This window comes from Physella acuta, unplaced genomic scaffold (genome assembly GCF_028476545.2).
Source record: "Physella acuta isolate Inbredline_101_S28 unplaced genomic scaffold, ASM2847654v3 ptg000578l, whole genome shotgun sequence".
Lineage (NCBI taxonomy): Eukaryota > Metazoa > Mollusca > Gastropoda > Physidae > Physella > Physella acuta.
The window spans coordinates 402856-427787 of NW_026732097.1; the positions used below are offsets into that span (position 1 = coordinate 402856).

General features: G+C 41.4%; 1 protein-coding gene across 1 annotated transcript; it reads left to right on the plus strand.

Moving 5' to 3' along the window:
- Positions 1 to 214: 214 nt before the first annotated feature.
- LOC131946958 (uncharacterized) lies at positions 215 to 22712 on the plus strand. The gene is made up of 13 exons (XM_059308018.1): positions 215 to 224; positions 2089 to 2231; positions 2842 to 2942; positions 9106 to 9358; positions 10604 to 10762; positions 12267 to 12320; positions 12517 to 12592; positions 13531 to 13646; positions 13987 to 14145; positions 16125 to 16347; positions 18916 to 19045; positions 19551 to 19796; positions 20973 to 22712. The coding sequence occupies exons 1-13, from the start codon at positions 215 to 217 to the stop codon at positions 22642 to 22644; spliced, it is 3342 nt and encodes a 1113-aa protein (XP_059164001.1). The 3' UTR covers positions 22645 to 22712.
- Positions 22713 to 24932: the final 2220 nt, after the last annotated feature.

Genomic DNA, 24932 nt, shown 5'->3' on the forward strand with positions numbered 1-24932 from the left:
AGATTGCAAAATTATGTTTTTCCGTATCAGTGAGGTGTAAAACGTCGAGATTTGTAAAAATCTCGATTTTTTTTTGCACGATTACAATACTTTCTCTATACTACGTATATACGAGAAAGTAAAAAATATATACGAGAAAGTAAAAAACAATTAGCAATAGCATAGTTGAGATTTTCATTTTTTTCAAATGATTGAATGGCCATTGGCCAATAACATGTTAGGCGGTTTGTATAACTATGTAAGGCCACCCGTCTATATTTTACAGTCTTACATCATGTAATCCAGGGGTCTCCAAACTTTTCAGTCCTAGGGCCGCATTAACTATCAAATTTCAGTTCGGGGGCCAGTTTCATCCAGGCATGTCTTTGATTTTTCTGGGCAACGTTCCTCAGCCATCACCAACAAACGATTTTTCCTTGTACAAAAAAATCTCCGCGGGCCGGATCAGATGACTTCGCGGGCCGCATCCGGCCCGCGGGCCGTAGTTTGGAGACCCCTGATGTAATCTTATATGAACATGCACGGTTCTATGAGATTAGTATCACCAGGATTCGAACTCAGGTCCCTCGAAGTTTTGGTAGAACGACAACACTAACAACACACGGCAACAGTTAAACATTTATACGGCACTCAGCTCCTCTCCGCTGCTTAAAGTCTTGTTTGGGTTTTAAAACTAAGTTTGTTTCTAGCAACAAACGCGTCGTCATGGTAGGGTACATGGGCGGAACTACTATACCACATGAACCCGGGTGGGGGTGGGTGGTGGGATCGGGCCAAAATCCGACCCAAAATAAGATTAATTTTTTTTGTAATTTAATAGACTGGAGGTTTCTATAGTAACTAACACACGTTATAGCGTAGAAAAAAAATTGCATGAGCAGTTGTGTGAAAAAGAGGCTAACCATCAAACCACTTCCAAGTTTTATTGCTCCTCTATAAATAGCCTAATAAAATTGGGTCCCCGTAAAGCTTTATGTACCAAGCAAAGTAGAAAACTATTTCTTCTCTTAATTATTGTTAAAACAGGCTTACTAAAGAATGGAATAGTTATATAAAGAAATTTATTCAAAATTAATAAAACAAAAAAAAACAAAAAAAAACAAACAACAACACATAAGAATAAAACGAGCACGCGAAACCATTACCCATATGAAACCACCCTGTTTCATATTCTTTTCACCGACTTGCCAGATATGAAGTTAAACTTTTCACAATACATGAGATAAAAAATTGTATAGGCCAAAAGTCAGTTTGAGGGTTGAATTTCCAATTTTAAAATGGTTTGATTTAAAATTGAGTGTAGCAGTCTACTAATACACACACACACACACACACATATATATATATATATATATATATATATATATATATATATATATATATATCTGCGGAGAGACTGGAGAGAAGGTTTCTAGTTCCTTCTGCCTCTGGTAGGGTATCACCCCATCTTTCCTATTGATAACCCTCCTTCCCCAATAATACAACAGATATTTGTTTTCATTGGGGAGTATACAACCATAGCTTAGATCTTCGCCCATGTGCACAGCTTAAAGATAGACTGCTGTGGAAACACTTGGCGGGTAATGAACTATTGGCCTGAATGTTTAAACGGAAATTATTGATTGTTCCTGCAACTAGAATTCATATTTATTTATAGCACGATTCGCCTTACAATACACGATGGCGACAGAAAGATGAATATTTAATTCTCTTCATAACTGAGTCTTTTCTATTACCTAGAATAACTTCAGTCAGCCGTTTCCTCTCTTAATTAGGACAGATGGAATGCTAGTATTGCCAACGTTAGGGTTACGTTACTTTAGTAATGTGTATATATATATATATATATATATATATATATATATATATATATATATACATATGTGTGTGTGTGTGTGTTTGAGCTTCTAATTTTGTTAATTTGTTAAGTCCTCTAAAGATTAGTATCTATGTCACACTCAAGACTTTCGGCCATCAGGGTTGGAGCATATAAAAACTACGAGATTGTAAAACTATACTATTCCGGCAGGCGGAAACGTTTGACGGAACGACTGACTGTACTATAAACTGCTGTTCTTTGTTCCCCAGACGACTCCATACTGAACCCCCAGATCTTGTCCAAGGTTTTGTTCTCTGTGGCCAACGTCATGAGCTTTGCCAGGATCGCTTACATCCTGCCGGCCAGCGAGACCTTTGGTCAGCTACAGATATCCTACGGCCGGATGTTACAGGTAGGTGTGTGGAGGGGGGGGGGGGGGTCACATCCTGTCGGCCAGCGAGACCTTTGGTCAGCTACAGATATCCTACGGCCGGATGTTACAGGTAGGTGTGTGGAGGGGGGGGGTCACATCCTGCCGGCCAGCGAGACCTTTGGTCAGCTCCAGATATCCTACGGCCGAATGTTACAGGTAGGTGTGTGTGTGGGTGGGGGGGGGGGGGGTCACATCCTGCCGGCCAGCGAGACCTTTGGTCAGCTCCAGATATCCTACGGCCGGATGTTACAGGTATGTGTGTGTGGGGGGGGAAGGTGGTGAATCACACACTGCCCGCTAGCAAGAACGTTGGGGTGGGTTTAATCATGTACTGTAGTATCGTAAAAAGATACTTAATCTCCTGCCATGCAGTTAGACAATAGGTACTGACCCAGAAACTTGCACTCTGGGTTCAAGAACCTCAAGACCTTCTGCCTGGTACCGTCTGCCTTGATGATAACCACAATACTATAGGCTCTACTTTCTATGGCTTCAGGAAGTTCATATTTAGACAAGTTTTCCATTATGTCTGGTTCAGAACGTGGAGAAGTTCATGTTTACCCAACTAAATCTTTTTGTTTTCATTCAGGACGTGGGCAAGTTCATCTTTATCTACTTCACCGTCATGATCGCCTTCATTTGTGGCCTGACTAGTTTGTACAGCATATCTAAGAACGTGCACTTTTCAGGGTAAGTGGCCATGTGCAACATTTGTTGGATGTGTGGCCATGTGCAACATTTGTTGGATGTGTGGCTATGTGCTATATTTGTTGGATGAGTGGGCATGTGCAATATTTGTTGGATGAGTGGGCATGTGCAACAATTAATGTAATGAGTGTCAATCCAAACAATTTTCTATTGGCTTTTGTAAGGCGGTATTTTTTTTAACTGAAAAACGTAACAATAATTTATTCAGGTGTGAGTTTTATAGGGTAAAAAATCATTAACTGTTCAGTTCTGCTCTTGTTTCGTCTTTGTACCCAAGTACACTCTAGCCACCCGACCAGACCATACCGCACTAATCAACATGTCCTTACCCCTGCACTAATCAACCTGTCCCTGCACTAATCAACCTGTCCTTACCCCTGCACTAATCAACCTGTCCCTACACTAATCAACCTGTCCCTGCACTAATCAACCTGTCCTTACCCCTGCACTAATCAACCTGTCCCTGCACTAATCAACCTGTCCTTACCCCTGCACTAATCAACCTGTCCCTGCACTAATCAACCTGTCCCTGCACTAATCAACCTGTCCCTGCACTAATCAACCTGTCCTTACCCCTGCACTAATCAACCTGTCCCTGCACTAATCAACCTGTCCCTGCACTAATCAACCTGTCCCTGCACTAATCAACCTGTCCCTGCACTAATCAACCTGTCCCTGCACTAATCAACCTGTCCCTGCACTAATCAACCTGTCCCTGCACTAATCAACCTGTCCTTACTGTGAGGGTGGGGGTTTTAAGAGAGGCCGGAACGAATGAATCCAACAACACACAGTTCAAGTTCAACTATAATTGTTCTTTATTAAAATGATATATATGTTCAAGTTTCTACCTAACTGATCTACACTGTACTATTTACTTCTACTACTGACTGTTCATACCACATGCTACCTACTACTACGCACTCCCATGACCAATCCTAACACTAACTAACTGTTCCGTAGCTCTGCAAATTACAACCGTCTCCAACCACTACCTAACACCTTCTCTCCTCGCTAGCTACCTATCAACTCCTGGCCTATCGCTCTACTGCCCCACGCCTCAGTGGTCAGCTGACCGTCCCACGTGACCGGTCAGCCCTGTGCGCCCATTGGCTTCTCTAACCAACCAACTAGGCCTATAGTCTGTTTCTGCTAACCTATATCTGCTAAACATGTCTGACGTAATCTTGCGTCATCACATATCTCCCTCCCTTTCTGTAGCTGACAAATTATATTTTTCAGCGTCTACTACTAATCTAATACATCAACAACTATCTATCTTACTACTCTATTCTATCCCTAACATCAATCATGTAAATCAAATACAAAATGGGACAGCACAGTTTACAAAAACATAAAATCTTGTGTCTGTGTTCCTGAAAAAAAAATGTCATTGTTCTAGTTCTTGTGTAAGTATCCTGACGTCTGTGGTGTCTCTGCTTGCTAATGTATGTCTATGTTATGTTATGTGTGAATCCAATCATGTGCAACTCAGTTCTGGCTAGGTTGTCGTGTACTGGCCTTGAGCCAATCTTAGTAGAATGTGTAACTGGTTGAACGGGCTCTGCGAGCAGTGTAAGTGTATGTGTTATGTAATTGCTGGCGTTCCTCTGTGGTGGGTGGGTTGTGGCGAGTTTTGATGTAAATTCCCGTGAGGCGGGTGTAGGCGTAACTTTCGTTGGTCAATGTGATGACGCAACAAACTCAACGCTGGTTGAGACGTCCACGTAGAGTGGTTATACGATGAACTGGAGCTGTCTGATGCGCTGGTGAACAATGACGTAACATTCTGTCGCTGGGAACTTGGACGATGGGTCGTCTACCCTTTGTATATGCCGACGTCGGTGTACGTAGCTGGCGGTCTGTTATTCAACCCCAGTGCGGGGGCGAAGCGGTGGCGATGCGTCCGCTGTCTTGACCAGGCAATTCTCTGTTAAGCAGGCTGTGCGCTGTCCAGGTAATTCAACGTAATCAGGGCTTCTGGTGGCGGCATTCTTTGAAGTGTCTGCTTCATCTCGTCTCATTCTGAATAAGCACTGGTGGGTCTGAAATTGTATTACGAGACCATGAGCAATGGCTTTATGTGACCAATTTAGTGCCCGCGCAGACAAGTATTCAGACAGAGGTACCTTCCATTAAAAAAAAACCTCAATCCCAAATTTAAACGTGCTGAACATTTGTCTGGCGGCATAACAAACATTAAAGAAAAAATAACATTACAAATATAACCAAATAAAAAAATCAGTACACTCTAATCTAACAACAATCTGTAAAGCCTAATAAACTCAATAGACGTAAACACTACTAGAGCTTAGAAATAGCTTCACAAAAAGAATAGACATGTGAGTGTATACAATTAATCGTGCCGTTTCAAATAACATTTGAACACGCAATCATATAGTGGAGCAGCTCTCACTATCTGACTTCTGCCTTGACTTAAACTGGCTTGCTTGACTTAATGACTGACTTCACTTTTGACTTCAGTAACTTGACTTATTTCACTTTGACTTCAGTAACTCGACTGACTTCAATTTAACGACTGATTTCCTCTGACGACTGACTTAATTAGACCTCTCTGACTGACTTCGACTTCAATTCAACTTAAAGGACTTCACTGACTGACTTAGACTTCGACGACTTTAACGTCTTAACTTTGACTTCAAAGACTTTTTCTTGACTTCAACGACTTCAATATGACTTCAAAGACTTCACTTTGAATTCAACGACTTCAATATGACTTCAAATAATTCACTTTGACTTCAACAACTTCATTATGACTTCAAAGACTTCACTTTGACTTCACGATTTCAATTCTTCTCTATGACCTCAACGACTTTATAACTTCAAAGACTTTTCTTTGACTGCAACATGACTTCAACTACGTCACTATGATTCCAACTACGACTTCAACAACTTATTGACTGACTTGACTGACTTCAAATAACTTCTTTGACTTCACGCCGATTTCTCGGCGACTTAGATTAACAGAAAAAAAAAAACTCGACTTGACTTTAGTCCGTTGTTCAAAAACATTCGTGGGGGCGTTCCGGGTCAAATTCTATCCAGGCCTTAATATACCACACTAGGACCGATAGGGCGGGGCTCGGTGTGGACAATTGTGTTGCGAACTTTCACGTGGTCTATGATTACTATACTTGTGTTTGTGTAGGTGTGTTGATGGGGTCACCTGGTTTAAGGCTGACCAGGAGTAACAGTACTGTTTGTCTGCTATCAAATTCCTTGTTACATAATCCTCTGCTTCCTTGTTTACTGATTTCTCTAATCTCAGCAATCTATTACTGATTGTGTCGTTCTGCAGTCTTAAGTTAAGAACAACTGCACCAATCTCAGTAGTCTTTTTAGAATGATCTTCAATAACCTCATTAACTTTTTCTATCAACTTGTCCGTTTTGAAATGCAATTCGTCTACTTTTGTGTCTACTTGTTCTTTGTCCCGGATACTGGGCTGCTTGTTTATTTGTTGCTTGTGACTCATGAATTCTACATTAAATTGCTTCACTCCTGTAATGTTGCCTAATATCATATCGTATGGCCCGTTTTTGAAAACAGCTGCTTCAACTGTTTTACACGCTGAGGGTGTGGCTATGGTGACTATGGCTGTTGGCCAAACATATGTGCTGCCTCTTGAACTGTGGACACGTTGTGTTCTGCCTGTGTATTGGTGGTGTTGTACGAATGTGTTACGTACTGCCACTGTTGAGCAGTGTGTGTCCCTAATTGCTGTGGCGTATCTGTTATTAATTTTTGACGTAAATGTGTCTGTTCTTTTACTGGCTTCTGTAAACGATGACATAAATGCTATTCTATTAATCTGTCTATATTTTGGTCTGTTGCGTTGTGCATCTTGTTGGCGTCTATCATAATATCGTATTCTGCAATTTATTTGTTTGTGGCCTGTTCTATTACAATAGTAGCATCTGACACTGTAATTGTGTTTCTGTTGACTGTAGTTAATCTGAATGTTGTGATTTGCCGTATTATGTTTTTGGAGTGTATGTTGTGTTTCACTTTTTGTTGTAGGTATTTCGCTTGCTTCACTGAACGTGTCATCTGAATCTGAATCGTAGGAATAGTAAAATGTTGTTTCGGCTGTCTGGTTGTTATTATTAGTATCTAAACTTTGCACCGTTTCTTGTTTGGCTTGGCAAAGTTCTCTCAATTTTTCTCTTTCTTTACGAATTCTTTCTGTTTCTTCTTTAATTCCGGCAATATATGTTTCTGCTTCTCTTTGTTTCTCTGCTAACTCGGCATCTATCTTTGCATCATATTCTTCTTCAGTCAACAAGGAATCTGGATCTCCGGTTACCTTATAATCTACAATTCTATTGATCAAATCTTCCATAGCATCTGGATCATCTAGAGTTTTTGCGTCAAATTCTTTAACAGTTAATAACCAGTCTCGATTTTCTGTTGTCGTGTATTGTCCAAGCCTAATAATCAATTCATCCAGAATATCTGGATCCTCAATAGTTCTTGAATTGCTTTTCACTTTGACTGTATTCTGAACATTTATATCTAGTAACGAGTTATCAATTCTACCTGACTCTTTTAGGCCTGACTTAAGCTCAGTTTTAGTGCCCACTTCGTACAATGGAGGCATTTTTAAGGGTAGTGTGGTTGAAGAAACAGATAAGAAAGAGGCAGAAAAACCGCTGGTACCAAACATCCAGCACGAGTCTAAAACCAAACGTTTAAAAAAAATTTGGAAGGTACTTATCTTTTTGGACATGTAGACTGTTTCCTTGTGTTGTTAATCCAAACTCGTTCCGGTTGAAGAAACCCGCTGTTGTGTTGAGTTGAAGAAAGCTGTACACCAGATGTACTCCGTCATGAGTAACCCGATATACTGTCTTTCCTGTACTCGACCCGCGCTCCACCAGTTGTGAGGGTGGGGGTTTTAAGAGAGGCCGGAACGAATGAATCCAACAACACACAGTTCAAGTTCAACTATAATTGTTCTTTATTAAAATGATATATATGTTCAAGTTTCTACCTAACTGATCTACACTGTACTATTTACTTCTACTACTGACTGTTCATACCACATGCTACCTACTACTACGCACTCCCATGACCAATCCTAACACTAACTAACTGTTCCGTAGCTCTGCAAATTACAACCGTCTCCAACCACTACCTAACACCTTCTCTCCTCGCTAGCTACCTATCAACTCCTGGCCTATCGCTCTACTGACCCACGCCTCAGTGGTCAGCTGACCGTCCCACGTGACCGGTCAGCTCTGTGCGCCCATTGGCCTCTCTAACCAACCAACTAGGCCTATAGTCTGTTTCTGCTAACCTATATCTGCTAAACATGTCTGACGTAATCTTGCGTCATCACACTTACCCCTGCACTAATCAACCTGTCCCTGCACTAATCAACCTGTCCTTACCCCTGCACTAATCAACCTGTCCCTGCACTTATCAACCTGTCCCTGCTTTAATCAACCTGTACTTACCCCTGCTCTAATCAACCTGTCCCTGCACTAATCAACCTGTCCCTACACTAACCAACCTGTCCTTACACTAATCAACCTGTCCTTACCTCTACACTAATCAACCTGCCCTTACCCCTGCACTAATCAACCTGTCCCTGCACTTATCAACCTGTCCCTGCTTTAATCAACCTGTACTTACCCCTGCTCTAATCAACCTGTCCCTGCACTAATCAACCTGTCCCTACACTAATCAACCTGTCCTTACACTAATCAACCTGTCCTTACCTCTACACTAATCAACCTGCCCTTACCCCTGCACTAATCAACCTGTCCCTGCACTTATCAACCTGTCCCTGCTTTAATCAACCTGTACTTACCCCTGCATTAATCAACCTGTCCCTGCACTAATCAACCTGTCCCTACACTAATCAACCTGTCCCTGCACTAATCAACCTGTCCTTACCCCTGCACTAATCAACCTGTCCCTGCACTAATCAACCTGTCCTTACACTAATCAACCTGTCCTTACCTCTACACTAATCAACCTGTCCTTACACTAATCAACCTGTCCTTACACTAATCAACCTGTCCTTACACTAATCAACCTGTCCTTACCCCTGCACCAATTAACCTGCCCTTGCACTAATCAACCTGTCCTTGCACTAATCAACCTGTCCTTACCTCAGCCTACTAGAGACCACTGGCACCCTATTCTGGGCGGCTTTCGGCATGGGCGTCTCCGTGGCACCGGCCATTGAGGACCAGGTGCAGGAGGGGGAGGCGAGCAGCGGCAAGGACGGGGAGATCCCAGACAGTGTCAAGTTGAAGGTCGTGGAGGTGGTGGGCTACATCCTGTACGGCGTCTACATCCTGGGCGCCGTGGTCGTACTCATCAACATGCTCATCGCCATGATGAGCAACACGTTTGAGGACATTCAGGTGAGTACTCATCAACATGCTCATCGCCATGATGAGCAACACGTTTGAGGACATTCAGGTGAGTACTCATCAACATGCTCATCGCCATGATGAGCAACACGTTTGAGGACATTCAGGTGAGTACTCATCAACATGCTCATCGCCATGATGAGCAACACGTTTGAGGATATCCAGGTGAGTACTCATCAACATGCTCATCGCCATGATGAGCAACACGTTTGAGGACATTCAGGTGAGTACTCATCAACATGCTCATCGCCATGATGAGCAACACGTTTGAGGACATTCAGGTGAGTACTCATCAACATGCTCATCGCCATGATGAGCAACACGTTTGAGGACATTCAGGTGAGTACTCATCAACATGCTCATCGCCATGATGAGCAACACGTTTGAGGACATTCAGGTGAGTGCTCATCAACATGCTCATCGCCATGATGAGCAACACGTTTGAGGACATTCAGGTTAGTGCTCATCAACATGCTCATCGCCATGATGAGCAACACGTTTGAGGATATTCAGGTGAGTGCTCATCAACATGCTCATCGCCATGATGAGCAACACGTTTGAGGATATTCAGGTGAGTGCTCATCAACATGCTCATCAGGTCAGTGCTCACTGGAAATATTTTTTGACTTGATTTAAGACTCCAGAGAATACACAAATGTTAGTAGAACATGTTTTCATGTATTATGAAAGACATTTTTTTAAAATAAAATCTTTTATCATGTAAAAATGTATTAAAAGCCTTATAATTATGTTTACAATGAAGTCAATTCAGTAGACCGATGCACTGTTAGCGTTAAACACCAGTGGGTTATCGTGAAACCTTCAGCATTGTTGTTTATAAAATTTAGCATGTAACAATGTCGACTGGAAACACTTTGTTAACATTCAATTTGTTCATGAGAAATTTGAGAACTTTATGTTCACAATGGCTTACACACCCAACTAGAACTAAACAGATACAGTAAATCTCACAGCCAAGCTCTCAAATTAATTGCTTCGTTATATTCTTTCGCGTTTACCTCATTTAAACTGTTCTCTTCAACATTTGTTTCGTTTAACCTACTTTCACTTTCCTTGTATTACGTTAAATTTTAGGCTTTAAAGGTTAAGTAGATCATCAAACGCACTGAAGAAATAGAGTCCACATGTCTTTACTACGGCGATATTTTATAATTTGTGACTATTATAACTTTGAACATTTCTCAACGCCCCCCCCCCACCCCACCCTCCTTTCAGAAAAGCGAGGACAGTGAGTGGAAGTTTGCCCGGGCCAAACTTTGGATCTCCTTCATAGAGCAAGGCACCACCCTGCCCATCCCCTTCAACATTATCCCCACCCCCAAGTCTATCCTGCGTCTGTTCCGCTGGTTCAGGGACTGTGTCTGTTGTGAGGTGGTAAGTTCTAGAAATTGTTGCATTTTATAATGTGGTAAATTCTTCAAATTGTATTGTTTTAAAGGTGGTAAGTTCTAGAAATAGTTGCATTTTATGATGTGGTAAATTCTTCAAATTGTATTGTATTAAAGGTGGTAAGTTCTAGAAATTGTTGCATTTTATGATGTGGTAAATTCTTCAAATTGTATTGTATTAAAGGTGGTAAGTTCTAGAAATTGTTGCATTTTATGATGTGGTAAATTCTTTAAATGTTCTTGTATGATAAGGTATTAAGTTTTGGAAATAGTTGAATTTTATAATGTGGTTAGTTCTTCAAATACTTTTATATCATAACGTGATAAGTACTTTGAATACATTGAGCCAAGGCAAGTCTAAGAATGTCTTTGTTTAAATGGTATGGTTAGTTCTCTGATAGTGATTTTTGTGATATCATTTCTTTGCAAATGGGGTTGAGTTTGTCGTTAGCATTTTATCGGATCGAAACTCCTTGCTTGTTGAGAGATGTTAAATTGTTCCAAAACCAAACTAAAACGGTTTCTTAATACTCACTGTTAGACCTACTACTAAATTAAAAACTGTGTATATACGCAATGCTAAAAAAATTCAATGCAACAGTTACACAATCACCGTATTTTTCGCTGTTTAGTTTAAAGAATAACATTCATAACCTCACGGCTGGATGTACTAATTGCCTCAAACAACTCGCATTATCGGAGGAATTTTATTGCCGGCATATTGACTAAGCTGTACATAATTTATTTGGTTTATTGCCTCAGCGGTTTTTAGACTCGTCATGGATAATTACATCTCTACTTTGTTTCTGTTGGCGTCATCAGGGGCGTAGCTATGGTGCACAGGGTGGGTGGTCTAAACAGGTTGTTTCTGTTGGTGACATCAGGGGCGTAGCTATGGTGCACAGGGTGGGTGGTCTAAACAGGTTGTTTCTGTTGGTGACATCAGGGGCGTAGCTATGGTGCACAGGGTGGATGGCCTAAACAGGTTGTTTCTGTTGGTGACATCAGGGGCGTAGCTATGGTGCACAGGGTGGGTGGTCTAAACAGGTTGTTTCTGTTGGTGACATCAGGGGCGTAGCTATGGTGCACAGGGTGGATGGCCTAAACAGGTTGTTTCTGTTGGTGACATCAGGGGCGTAGCTATGGTGCACAGGGTGGGTGGCCTAAACATGTTGTTTCTATCCAAACACATACACTGACAGTTAGAGAAATCGGGATTTATAAATAGGCCCATATTAGGAAGTGTATAGTCTACCAGGAGTACATCAGATACTATTTCTGTACTAGTCTATATGGACATTGTGATATCTCAATATCTTTACCTGTCTATATATAATAATATACCTATAATCTGGTCCAACTTTTAGTGTGTTTTTGTTTTGTTTTTGTTACTATGTTTTCCAACAGGTTATATTATAACATATATGATCTCTTTCCACCCCGCCCCCATACCCTATCCCACCGCCCCTCCCATATCCAATCGGTTCCAGGACAGAAATGAATGGAAGAAAGAGGACGTCAAACACTATGAGCTTGAGTACAAGGTAAGCTAAAACTGATGACGTCATTGCTTTATTAAAAAAAAACTTTTGTTCTAGGAAAATAGAATATTTGCACATACACTTTCAATGTACAAACAATATATTTTAAATAAGCGTTTTCAAAGCATGCATCAAGCAGTATGTGGATATGTTATTGATGTAAAGTGATGTTTTCTTTTCTGATCTCCCAACCCAACAGGCGATAATGCACCGTGTTGTCTTGAGGTATATCCACAAGATGAAGTTTGAGAAGAAAGGAGAGAGTCTGAAAGATGGTAAGTACCAGACCTGTGGAACAGATCTTCTAGAGATGTTGTTTGTTATGAAACAAAGTAGAAACTAACCACAGCACGCTTGTGCTATTTATAGGCAGTGCAAAATGGCAGTGTGAAACAGAGGCGTAGCTAGGGCGGGGCGGGGGGGGGGGGGGTGCAGGCCGCACCGGGTGACACCATTTAAGGGAGTGACACCAAGGCAAAAAAAAATGCCAAATTTTCAGAAGAAAAATGTTTTTTGCCTGTCGCATTAATAATTTAAGTACAAATTTAGTAATTGATATAGATATATACTTTGTTTCGGGGGGGGGGGGGCACACGCACCACGAAGCGCCGCACCCGGGTGACACCCGATCTAGCGACGCCACTGGTGTGAAATAGGAAATGGCACATAGCAATTGCTACTGCCTGTAGCTAATGTTTATCTCTGTAGACAGTGCTAATCTCTATAGCTCATGTTAGTGTCACTGACTAATACAAGTTTGTACCTGTCGCTACACCTCCCTATCCCACATAATGTGAACCCTATCCACCCACTTCTGTCCCCCACCGTAGCCAATCGTCACATCTATCAGAACCCCACACCCCACCCTCCCACCACAAGTAGCACACACCAACCACGTCTAAAATGCCCCCCGCCCCCACCAAACTTATGTGACGACATCTACAACACTCAACATACTAACATCAGGATCTACTCCTTACCCACCCCCACCCCACACCCAACACACTAACCCCAGGTTGTACTACATCCCACCCCACCCCGCCCACCCCAAACCCAACTTATGTGAAGACATTTTAACACCCAGCACACTAACCTCAGAATCTACTCCTTACCCCCCCCCCCCCCCCCGCTTCCCCCCCCCCCCCATACCCCACAACCATCACACAAACCTCACGATCTACCTCCACACAAAAAATATAATGTTTGTATCCAGATATCCTGGACACCCGGGAGGAGATGATCTACCAGCTGCACTCCATGTACGGTCGTCTGGCGGCCAGGCTGGAACTTTTGGAGCGTGACGTCTACTCCATCTCCAGACACGCATGGGTAGGTCGGACACATGCACATACGTGCACATCCGCATGTGCACAGTGCACATGCTCACGCGCACACACAAGCACATACATGCATATATATATATATATATATATATATATATATATATATATATATGTATAATATATATATATATAGTTATATATAAATAATATATAAAATATAAATAAATAAATATATATATATGTATATAAATATATGTATATAAATATATATATATATATATATATATATATATATATATATATATATATATATATATATATATATATATATATTTATATACTTGTAAACATATTGTATTTATATGTATGTATGTACCCAACACCAGGATGGAAACGGAAGTCCCACCCACTCGACACTGTCCTACTCCAGGTCCGTCCCATCCCACCAGGGTAACGACAGTGTACGCAACTCTACAACTGATCTGCCCAGGGAACCTTTCCTCTACAGGCGACGGTCTTATTACCACGAGCGTCCCAAGAGGGAAGTAAGTACGTTTATTTTTCTTACTTTTGGTTTGGTTGTAAAGGGAAGTAATTGTCCTAATAAATATGGTCTAGTTGTTTGTTCCGCAAGAGAGTAAGTTATTTAAAATATTTTTTATTTTTAAAACATGTTTTTATAATTGCATACTACAAATGTTAGATATTACTTAGTGATCTTTACAATTTTTATAATTCTGAACATATTTTATGAACTCATACCTTAACTGCTTTGCCGATCTGTATTTTATTAATAAAGGGTTGAAGAAAGAAATAGCAATGTGTGGCTTAGGTCGTTTAGAACAAAATCTTCAAATGAAAAAAAAAATCAAATGAAAAAAAAAAAAAGCATTTTTTTAAATACCTTGAATCTTCATGTAATTACACATTTGCATTCTCAGTTGGTTTAAAAAAAAATTGTAATTAGACGTTTTGTATTAGATCTATGTATAAGAAAACCATCTTAAATGAATGAAAGTAGACTACAAGTAAGAAAGAAGTATTACTATTGTAAATCTGTATCAGTCCTCACAAGCCGATGATGAAAACTGTAATAATAAAGTGAACATGCAAGGCAAACTAACACTGTAAATTGGATGTCTGAGGTGAAATAAAAAAATACAAAAATACCGTTACAGCATCAATTGTGCACTGTATATGCGTATAAAAGCTTGTTGCTATACACATATTTTTAAATTTGTTTCATTTTCTTTTTCGTGATTTCTCATTAATAACGTCGACACGGCTAAAAATATTTGCATTAAAACACCATCAGTAGCTCGCGATATCTGAAAGACGATTGTCTGCTTCGTGAAAGCAGCCGTCCGTGACCATATATTACAGAAGACAGCAAGTTCTTCATCGTTATCTCCCATTAGATTCAAATTATTTTAAAATCAAATGATCTGCCCCTAATAGCCTTCGATTGTAAATACTCTCGTGAACCACAGCTCTTAAATATTAGTTTGGATATCGTGGCATTTAGACAAGATGTGATTACCAGGGGTCGGCAACCTGCGGCTCGCGAGCCGTATGCGGCTCTTTTGCTGTGAAGATGCGGCTCTCCAGCTCCTTGCACAAATATTAATAGTTATATTATTTCATTTTCAAAACTCATATTAAATATCATAATGTAAAGAAAAACAACTTTAAACTGAATTAAAACACTTATCAGAGAACAGTTGTAATATGTGCAGTAGAAAGTAAACCGACAGCTGACAGCAGCTTGGACACCAGGCCCAGCCCTACAGCACAGTGGCAACAATTTAATGCTTGCCACTGCCCAAGTGCCGACTTTTTCAAATGTACTTAAATGTGGAATGAAATTTTTTAAAATTCAGAATGCATTTCCCTATCTGTCGGTAATCATTAATTTGACCTGAGCTAATTATTTTAAATAACAATTCACATTTATTTACCGAGTCCTAATCAAATAATAAAATACTGAAATAAAAATGTTAGTGACTCTTTAAATACTAGGATTATTTTGAAAATTCTAAATTTTGGCTCTTCAGTCTCAAAAGGTTGCCGACCCCTGGTTTACACTGTCGAGCTAAGTCCAAAATTGCGTTACTGTCTTTTCTGTCTAACCTGTAACCACTCTGTTGTGTTCTGACGAAGACCTTGGGTCGAAAGGTGCATGGTTTTTGTAACTGTTTTTAACTTGTGAGGTAACTAACACTATCTGTATTATTACCGATTGTATTAACTTCACTGCAGCTGCCATTTGTATTTAACAAATATCTTAACAACTAAGCTTAGAATTGTAGATTTTAAAAATCACAAAATTATTTTTAAATTTTAAAAATCTGAATTACGTCCCTTTAATTGCAGCTACCAGTTGTATTTAACAAATATCTTAACAACTTGACAATTAAGCTTAGAATTGTAGATTTAAAATAAAAAAAAAAATGATTTTTTTAAAAAAAAAGCTGAATTACTTCCCTTTATTGATTAATCATTCAGATTTCTCCCCCCTAACTAGGCTTTAGAAGGCGGCGGGCGGCTCTCTTTAGAAGAAAGACTACGCAAATATAGCGGCGAGGACGTGCATGTCCGGGGGTTTAGGGCGTCCCAGGGCAACATCCACGAGATGGACACCAACATGTCGGACGGAGACAAGAGGTGCAGAAAGGTCAGCAGCGGTCAGACACCCATACGGAGCAGCACGCCATCTATGCTGGCGGGTCAAGGTTGCGGTGGGAATGGTAGGTCGTTGGTGATGTTGGTGGGAGCTTGGTTTAAAGGTCTAGAGGTCAGGACTACTTAGGGAATGGTAGGTCATTGGTGATGTTTGTGGGAGCTTTAAAGGTCAAGAGGTCCAGGCTACAGTGGGAATGGTAGGTCATTGGTGATGTTGGTGGGAAGTTAAAAGGTCAAGAGGTCAGGACTACTTAGGGAATGGTAGGTCATTGGTGATGTTGGTGGGTGCTTGGTTTAATTAGGTCTTGAGGTCTAGGCTACAGGAATTAGGTCTAGAGGTCCAGGCTACAGGAATTAGGTCTAGAGGTCCAGGCTACAGGAATTAGGTCTAGAGGTCTAGGCTACAGGAATTAGGTCTAGAGGTCCAGGCTACAGGAATTAGGTCTAGAGGTCTATGCTACAGGAATTAGGTCTAGAGGTCCAGGCTAGAGGAATTAGGTCTAGAGGTCCAGGCTACAGGAATTAGGTCTAGAGGTCTATGCTACAGGAATTAGGTCTAGAGGTCCAGGCTACAGGAATTAGGTCTAGAGGTCCAGGCTACAGGAATTAGGTCTAGAGGTCCAGGCTACAGGAATTAGGTCTAGAGGTCCAGGCTACAGGAATTAGGTCTAGAGGTCCAGGCTACAGGAATTAGGTCTAGAGGTCCAGATACAGGAATTAGGTCTAGAGGTCCAGATACAGGAATTAGGTCTAGAGGTCCAGGCTACAGGAATTAGGTCTAGAGGTCCAGGCTACAGGAATTAGGTCTAGAGGTCCAGATACAGGAATTAGGTCTAGAGGTCCAGGCTACAGGAATTAGGTCTAGAGGTCCAGGCTACAGGAATTAGGTCTAGAGGTCCAGATACAGGAATTAGGTCTAGAGGTCCAGGCTACAGGAATTAGGTCTAGAGGTCCAGGCTACAGGAATTAGGTCTAGAGGTCCAGGCTACAGGAATTAGGTCTAGAGGTCCAGGCTACAGGAATTAGGTCTAGAGGTCCAGGCTACAGGAATTAGGTCTAGAGGTCCAGGCTACAGGAATTAGGTCTAGAGGTCCAGATACAGGAATTAGGTCTAGAGGTCCAGGCTACAGGAATTAGGTCTAGAGGTCCAGGCTACAGGAATTAGGTCTAGAGGTCCAGGCTACAGGAATTAGGTCTAGAGGTCCAGGCTACAGGAATTAGGTCTAGAGGTCCAGGCTACAGGAATTAGGTCTAGAGGTCCAGGCTACAGGAATTAGGTCTAGAGGTCCAGGCTACAGGAATTAGGTCTAGAGGTCCAGGCTACAGGAATTAGGTCTAGAGGTCCAGGCTACAGGAATTAGGTCTAGAGGTCCAGATACAGGAATTAGGTCTAGAGGTCCAGATACAGGAATTAGGTCTAGAGGTCCAGGCTACAGGAATTAGGTCTAGAGGTCCAGGCTACAGGAATTAGGTCTAGAGGTCCAGATACAGGAATTAGGTCTAGAGGTCCAGGCTACAGGAATTAGGTCTAGAGGTCCAGGCTACAGGAATTAGGTCTAGAGGTCCAGATACAGGAATTAGGTCTAGAGGTCCAGGCTACAGGAATTAGGTCTAGAGGTCCAGGCTACAGGAATTAGGTCTAGAGGTCCAGGCTACAGGAATTAGGTCTAGAGGTCCAGGCTACAGGAATTAGGTCTAGAGGTCCAGGCTACAGGAATTAGGTCTAGAGGTCCAGGCTACAGGAATTAGGTCTAGAGGTCCAGATACAGGAATTAGGTCTAGAGGTCCAGGCTACAGGAATTAGGTCTAGAGGTCCAGGCTACAGGAATTAGGTCTAGAGGTCCAGGCTACAGGAATTAGGTCTAGAGGTCCAGGCTACAGGAATTAGGTCTAGAGGTCCAGGCTACAGGAATTAGGTCTAGAGGTCCAGGCTACAGGAATTAGGTCTACTAGAGGTCCAGGCTACAGGAATTAGGTCTAGAGGTCCAGGCTACAGGAATTAGGTCTAGAGGTCCAGGCTACAGGAATTAGGTCTAGAGGTCTATGCTACTTAGGGAATGGTAGATAAATGGTGATGTTAGTGGCAGTTTAGTTTAATTAGGGGTTGCGTTGATAGTTGCTGTTTAATTAAGTCTAGAGTCTAGAGGTCTAGGATACAGAGGGAATGGTGAATCATAGGTGATGGTAGTAGCTTGGTGTAATTTACGTTCGAGTTCAAGGAATGCTAGAACACGTACAGCTTAGGTTTACTAGCGGGTAGGGGTCCAGGCTACTGTGGTAATGTTAGGTCACTACTTATGCTAGTGGTAACTTGGTTTATTCAGGTCTTGAGGTCCAAGCTAGAATTTGAATGGTCGGTCAATGGTGATGTTGGAAGCTTGATTTTACTAGTAAATTCAGGCTAGTTTTACAAGTATATTTTCTGATTGATTATGTAGTAATGTCATGACTATATTTAAATTATTACTTTAAATAAACTTTAATTATATGTAAATCGTGACTACAGGTAATTTATTAAAAAAGTTAAATTTTAACTATAAGTAATAGACGACTGTAGTTAAACTATGACCATTTGTAGAACCTGACTACAGGTAGAGTATTATTGAATGTGTCATAGTTTTGTTTTCTCACAGCCACGGTGCACGGGAGCGGGGAGCAGACGAGGAAAGAATCTGTGGCCAGTGCCACGTCACAGTGTCCATCTGATGTAGACGAGTATTCGCTCACACGTAGGGACTCTCACAGGATTAGGGGAGACGGGGCGTAAGTGAGCAACACTACTCTATATACACCATATATATATATATATATATATATATATATATATATATATATATATATATATATATATATATATAATTTTTTCATTATATTATGTATATATATATAATATATGTATGTATATATACATATAATTTTTTTAATATTATATAAACATATATATATATATATATATATATATATATATATATATATATATATATATATATATATATATATATATATATATATATAAATAAATAAATATATATATATATATATATATATATATATATATATATATATATATATATATATATATATATATATATATATATATATATAATTTTTCATTATATTATATATATATTTTATTTTTATTTCATGTTTTGAATATTTAATTTCTTATTCTCTGATTATATGCGATACAGTTATATGTATGTCTCAACTATGAGAAACTTTGTTTTATAAATACAATACGTTGATGTAACGCCATCGTTGTTTGTAGCTTCAGCCCGCGGCCTGGCGGGGAGCGACGTGGCAGGGACGATAACCTACGCGGCAGCCGCAAGGGCTACAACTCTAGCCCGATCTGGAACCAGGGGGTCATCAAGGAGTCCTCGCTGGAAGACCAGATCAACAGCAGCGAGGCGGAGAGCTCGTTCAGCGTCCAACCGGAGACTTACGTGGGCGGCGGCAAGCGGAGGGAGACGTACAACCACCCCAACATTGACGCCCCCTTCGGGCTCCCAGGGTGGGTTACTTTCTGGTGTATATGACGACTTAAACAATGTCATCTAAATCTTGCGATAAAGCAATGAGAACTTTTATAGATAACAATTGACATTCTTTCATGATAGCCATTATAATTTTTTTGTTTAGCTGTTAGTAATTTTTGTAGAATACCATTCATAAGGTATGGCGTCGTCGAACTATAGAGTATTTGGCTGCCATCCTGAGGGTCTCGAGTTCGGATCTAGAAGGACGTCCACGAGTCCACCCAGCTTTAATGGGTACCTGACTTACGCTGGGGAAAGTAAAGGCGGCTGGGCATAGTGCTGTCCACACCATGCATATGCCAGTCATATAACATGAACTCTACATCATCTGCCTAATGGATCTCTAAGTCTAAAGTGAAATCTATCATTTTTAAAACCATTCATTATATATCTGGATATTCCGTCGTAACATACATTTTGTGGATTAAGTCCAATAGCTGTGTAGTAATAAGTTTATCTACTGTTAGGTAACACAACATTTTAGATTAAACAAAGATTTGCTTACTTTGGGATCATTTAAACTTCCTTTCACATTGACTTTAAAGCGTTTCAAAATATTGGCAACTGAGTAAAGTTGATGTCGCATATAGAAGCTATACTCTTATCATTTATTTCACTTTCTGAAACGTAAAAAAGTCATAACTGACCTCATTGTCTTTGGGTGAATAGACTTATTGTATCACTTTACTTCTGTCGATTATTTAAACACAATACGATTTGGCACCACTTTGGCAAGGGTAAAAAGGTTGTGACAAACAGTAGAAAGTTTAAAATTACATTGGAATCACTCTAAAAATATGAGATTTCTGATTAATCTCTCTGATTGACAGTCGTAATAGTTTAGAATTGTAAGAATCTTAGGAGTTTATTAATTGTCATTTAGAACCTTATGTTTTCGAGGACAATGGTAAAGACTTTAAAAGTCCTACAGAAATACAAAGTTTTTAATAGACTATAATTTAAACGTATGTCAAATAGGACTTTTGTATTTCTTTGTTGACCACACACGACCTACTATTGTTACTTTTCTGCACAGTGGTTTTCTAAAAAGTAACAACCTATTTAAACATGTATATTTACAAACTTGCTTTTTCTCTAGTGAAAATATATACTTATACACGTGATATTCTTATTACTCTCCCTCTACCCAGAGATTCCAGCGCACATTCAAACAGCTTCAAAGAATACCACGAGCCCCGCCCACCAAGAACCGACACCATCCAGAACCTGGTCCTAGACGTCCACCAGATACCTTTCACCAAGCTGGAAGCGGGAACGAATCCCGTCAAAGACAGCCTGTCCCCTACCGAGGAAGACGCCGAGAAGGGCAGACACTGGAGCTGCGCCTCCACCCCGCGCTCTGCTGACGACCGCGCAGGACCGAAGACCTTCACCTTCTCCGTGCCGTGCTCCAGGTCCAACCCCTACGGGTGTAAGCACGAGAGTACCAAAAGCTACAACAGCGACAGCCACAACAGCAGCAACAGCCACAACAACAGCAGCAACAACGAGAGCGACAGCGAGGATCAGTACGCGGCGAAAATCTCGAACGTTGCTCTACAGCAGAAAAATCGTATGTATCGATACCAAGTGAACTCTCGACTCGCTGGTAAATCGGCAAACGATACTGATATCGACACTCGACCAGAACAGAAACTAGATCCCGTGGTCTTGACAAACAATCCAAATGAGTCGACATTCAATAACGGCAGAAAAGTAGGCCACGTCAATCATATCTACGTGCCTGAACCTCAGCCGCGAGACAGTTCTGTAGACCCCAAAACCCGCGATACTAGCAACACAAATTCCCAAACGAATACCCGTTCACAAAGCGATTCCATCTTCTACACAAAAGTACCGCTGGAAACTAAATCTATTTTTAGCGAAGGATCCGCCTATCCCATTACGTCATTTTATCAAAACAGAAAGGACGGCCGACTTCTAACCGCAGAACTAAAAGACGGTTTAAATGCAATAAATGATTCTGAATATGTTACAAACTTGATTAGGAATAATTTATTAAAACATAGCTTGATCCCACTGGCGAAATCCGAGGTGTTCAACCCGGATAACGACTCGAATTTACCGGCTTCAGGGACGGAAAAAGATTTTGTGGCCTCGGTTCATCGAGACGCGCCCACCGTTCACGAGGAAGAAGAAGACGACTACATTGACGCCTACCACGACATGAAGTCTTACCTCGAGCCGGCACCCGAGGAGCTGGGGATGGTCCGGCACCACTCGGAGATGACCCACCACCCCCAGCCCCGGGGCGGGTTCTTAAAGAAACGAGAATCGCTTCCGGCGGTGCCCGTCGCTGCCAGCAAACACCACCGGATTTTAGTCAGCAACCGCGACTCTCGGTCTCGCTATCTGGCATCCAACCCCTCCCACCAAGACTACCACCCACCGACCACGTGGTACCCGTATTATCAGTACCCACCCGATCAGGACATGACCACCAGCTACCTACCTCCACAGGAATACGAAATGACTCCCATGGTCATCCCATCCATGGCGGCCAACTTGCTCCCATTTCCCATCCCAGTCCAAACCAACGACGTCTACGTCCAGCGCCCTCCGTCAACATCCGACCAAGAACAAGGCAACAGCAGCGGCAACGAGAGCCAGACGCCGAAGAGAAAAACCTCCAGCGGGAAGAAACCGAGCCTCGTCTCTCTAGTCAGGGGCCGGCGGTCCGACAAAATCAAAGGCAACATCTCCGAGATCAAACACAACCGAAGCCTTTCGCTCAACCGCTTCAGCGGCTCCAGGAGAGAGAGGCTCAAGACACTGCAGAGCCAGAGAAGCAAGGAGGTTTGATGCCAACTCTGTTTAGACTCGAGGTTTGATGGCAACTCTGTTTAGAAACGAGGTTTGATGCCAACTCTGTTTAGACTCGAGGTTTGATGGCAACTCTGTTTAGACTCGAGGTTTGATGCCAACTCAGTTTAGACTCGAGGTTTGATGCCAACTCTGTTTAGACTCGAGGTTTGATGGCAACTCTGTTTAGACTCGAGGTTTGATGTCAACTCTGTTTAGACTCGAGGTTTGATGCCAACTCTGTTTAGAAACGAGGTTTGATGCCAACTCTGTTTAGACTCGAGGTTTGATGGCAACTCTGTTTAGACTCGAGGTTTGATGCCAACTCTGTTTAGACTCGAGGTTTGATGCCAACTCTGTTTAGACTCGAGGTTTGATGCCAACTCTGTTTAGACTCGAGGTTTGATGCCAACTCTGTTTAGACTCGAGGTTTGATGCCAACTCTGTTTAGACTCGAGGTTTGATGGCAACTCTGTTTAGACTCGAGGTTTGATGGCAACTCTGTTTAGACTCGAGGTTTGATGCCAACTCTGTTTAGACACGAGGTTTGATGCCAACTCTGTTTAGACTCGAGGTTTGATGCCAACTCTGTTTAGACTCGAGGTTTGATGGCAACTCTGTTTAGACTCGAGGTTTGATGTCAACTCTGTTTAGACTCGAGGTTTGATGCCAACTCTGTTTAGACTCGAGGTTTGATGTCAACTCTGTTTAGACTCGAGGTTTGATGCCAACTCTGTTTAGACTCGAGGTTTGATGCCAACTCTGTTTAGACTCGAGGTTTGACTCTGTTTAGACTCGAGGTTTGATGCCAACTCTGTTTAGACTCGAGGTTTGATGGCAACTCTGTTTAGACTCGAGGTTTGATGTCAACTCTGTTTAGACTCGAGGTTTGATGCCAACTCTGTTTAGACACGAGGTTTGATGCCAACTCTGTTTAGACTCGAGGTTTGATGTCAACTCTGTTTAGACTCGAGGTTTGATGCCAACTCTGTTTAGACTCGAGGTTTGATGCCAACTCTGTTTAGACTCGAGGTTTGACTCTGTTTAGACTCGAGGTGTGATGCCAACTCTGTTTAGACTCGAGGTTTGATGGCAACTCTGTTTAGACTCGAGGTTTGATGCCAACTCTGTTTAGACTCGAGGTTTGACTCTGTTTAGACTCGAGGTGTGATGCCAACTCTGTTTAGACTCGAGGTTTGATGGCAACTCTGTTTAGACTCGAGGTTTGATGCCAACTCTGTTTAGACTCGAGGTTTGATGGCAACTCTGTTTAGACTCGAGGTTTGATGCCAACTCTGTTTAGACTCTTTCAAATATTCTCATCGGTATATGCAACTGCTGTTGTCTATCACACTTGTACAGTTACACTTTTGTATTGAGCTCGGTAGTGGTGAGTGTTTCAGCAAAATTTACATTAAATAAAAACATAATCCAATTGTTTTGCCAGTATTTGTTCATAAGGCATATATACATGTACAAATGTCGTTAAGTTAGAAACACAACTATACACATAACATATAAGCGTGTATTATCTGTCTATGCCATATTATATGATGTAGAGTGACATATGATATGCAACATTCATTTATCTCAAATCTGAGAACACTAAATTTTCCCTATTTGACCTTTAGTTTCTATGTAAGACGCTAGACGGATGTCTATAGCGCCATTTCTAGGACCACAGCAGTCTTCTTCTTCCGTTCTTAATTTTTAGTGTTGGGAGGGATCGAGCCTTATCTGCCAGAGGGTTTGAACTCGAGACTTTTTTCGAATTTATCAACCGACTCGATTATGCTTCCATCACAGTTAAGGATTACGTGTCAACTGGTTATGCGCCATTGAGGCCATTGACTCCGATTTCAGCCTGCTTTTCTTTTTGGATTTGCTTCCATAGCCTTTGTCCAACCAAGAACAAACTACAAGGCAGCAGTTGTTTGATTTTGGAGTTGTCTCTCCTAGAAGAGTGGCTGTCCCCAGCTAACGAGCCTCATCTGCCCGAGGAATCGAACTCGAGACTTTTCGGTATAGCAACCATGAGCTTTACCGACTCGACCACGCCGACCCCAGCAGTGATAGGATAGACTTGAAAAGAGCCTGCTATAGCGAGCATCTCTTTTAACCTTACTATATGAAGCTGGTCTTCACTGAGGTATAATAATTGAAAACTTTGTCATGGAACAATCATGGAATAATAACAGAACCCTACGTTTTTGTATTTTATATTTATTTATATACCGAATCGGAGTAAACAACAGTAAATGTTAAAAAAATGTTATTAGGTGTGTGGT

What these genes read in the sequence shown, in the direction of transcription:
- LOC131946958 (XM_059308018.1), top strand. An exon ending in ACTGTGTCTGTTGTGAGGTG is followed by an intron (nt 10,763 to 12,266) that starts GTAAGTTCTAGA and finishes AATCGGTTCCAG; the next exon opens with GACAGAAATGAATGGAAGAA. An exon ending in AGGATTAGGGGAGACGGGGC is followed by an intron (nt 19,046 to 19,550) that starts GTAAGTGAGCAA and finishes CGTTGTTTGTAG; the next exon opens with CTTCAGCCCGCGGCCTGGCG.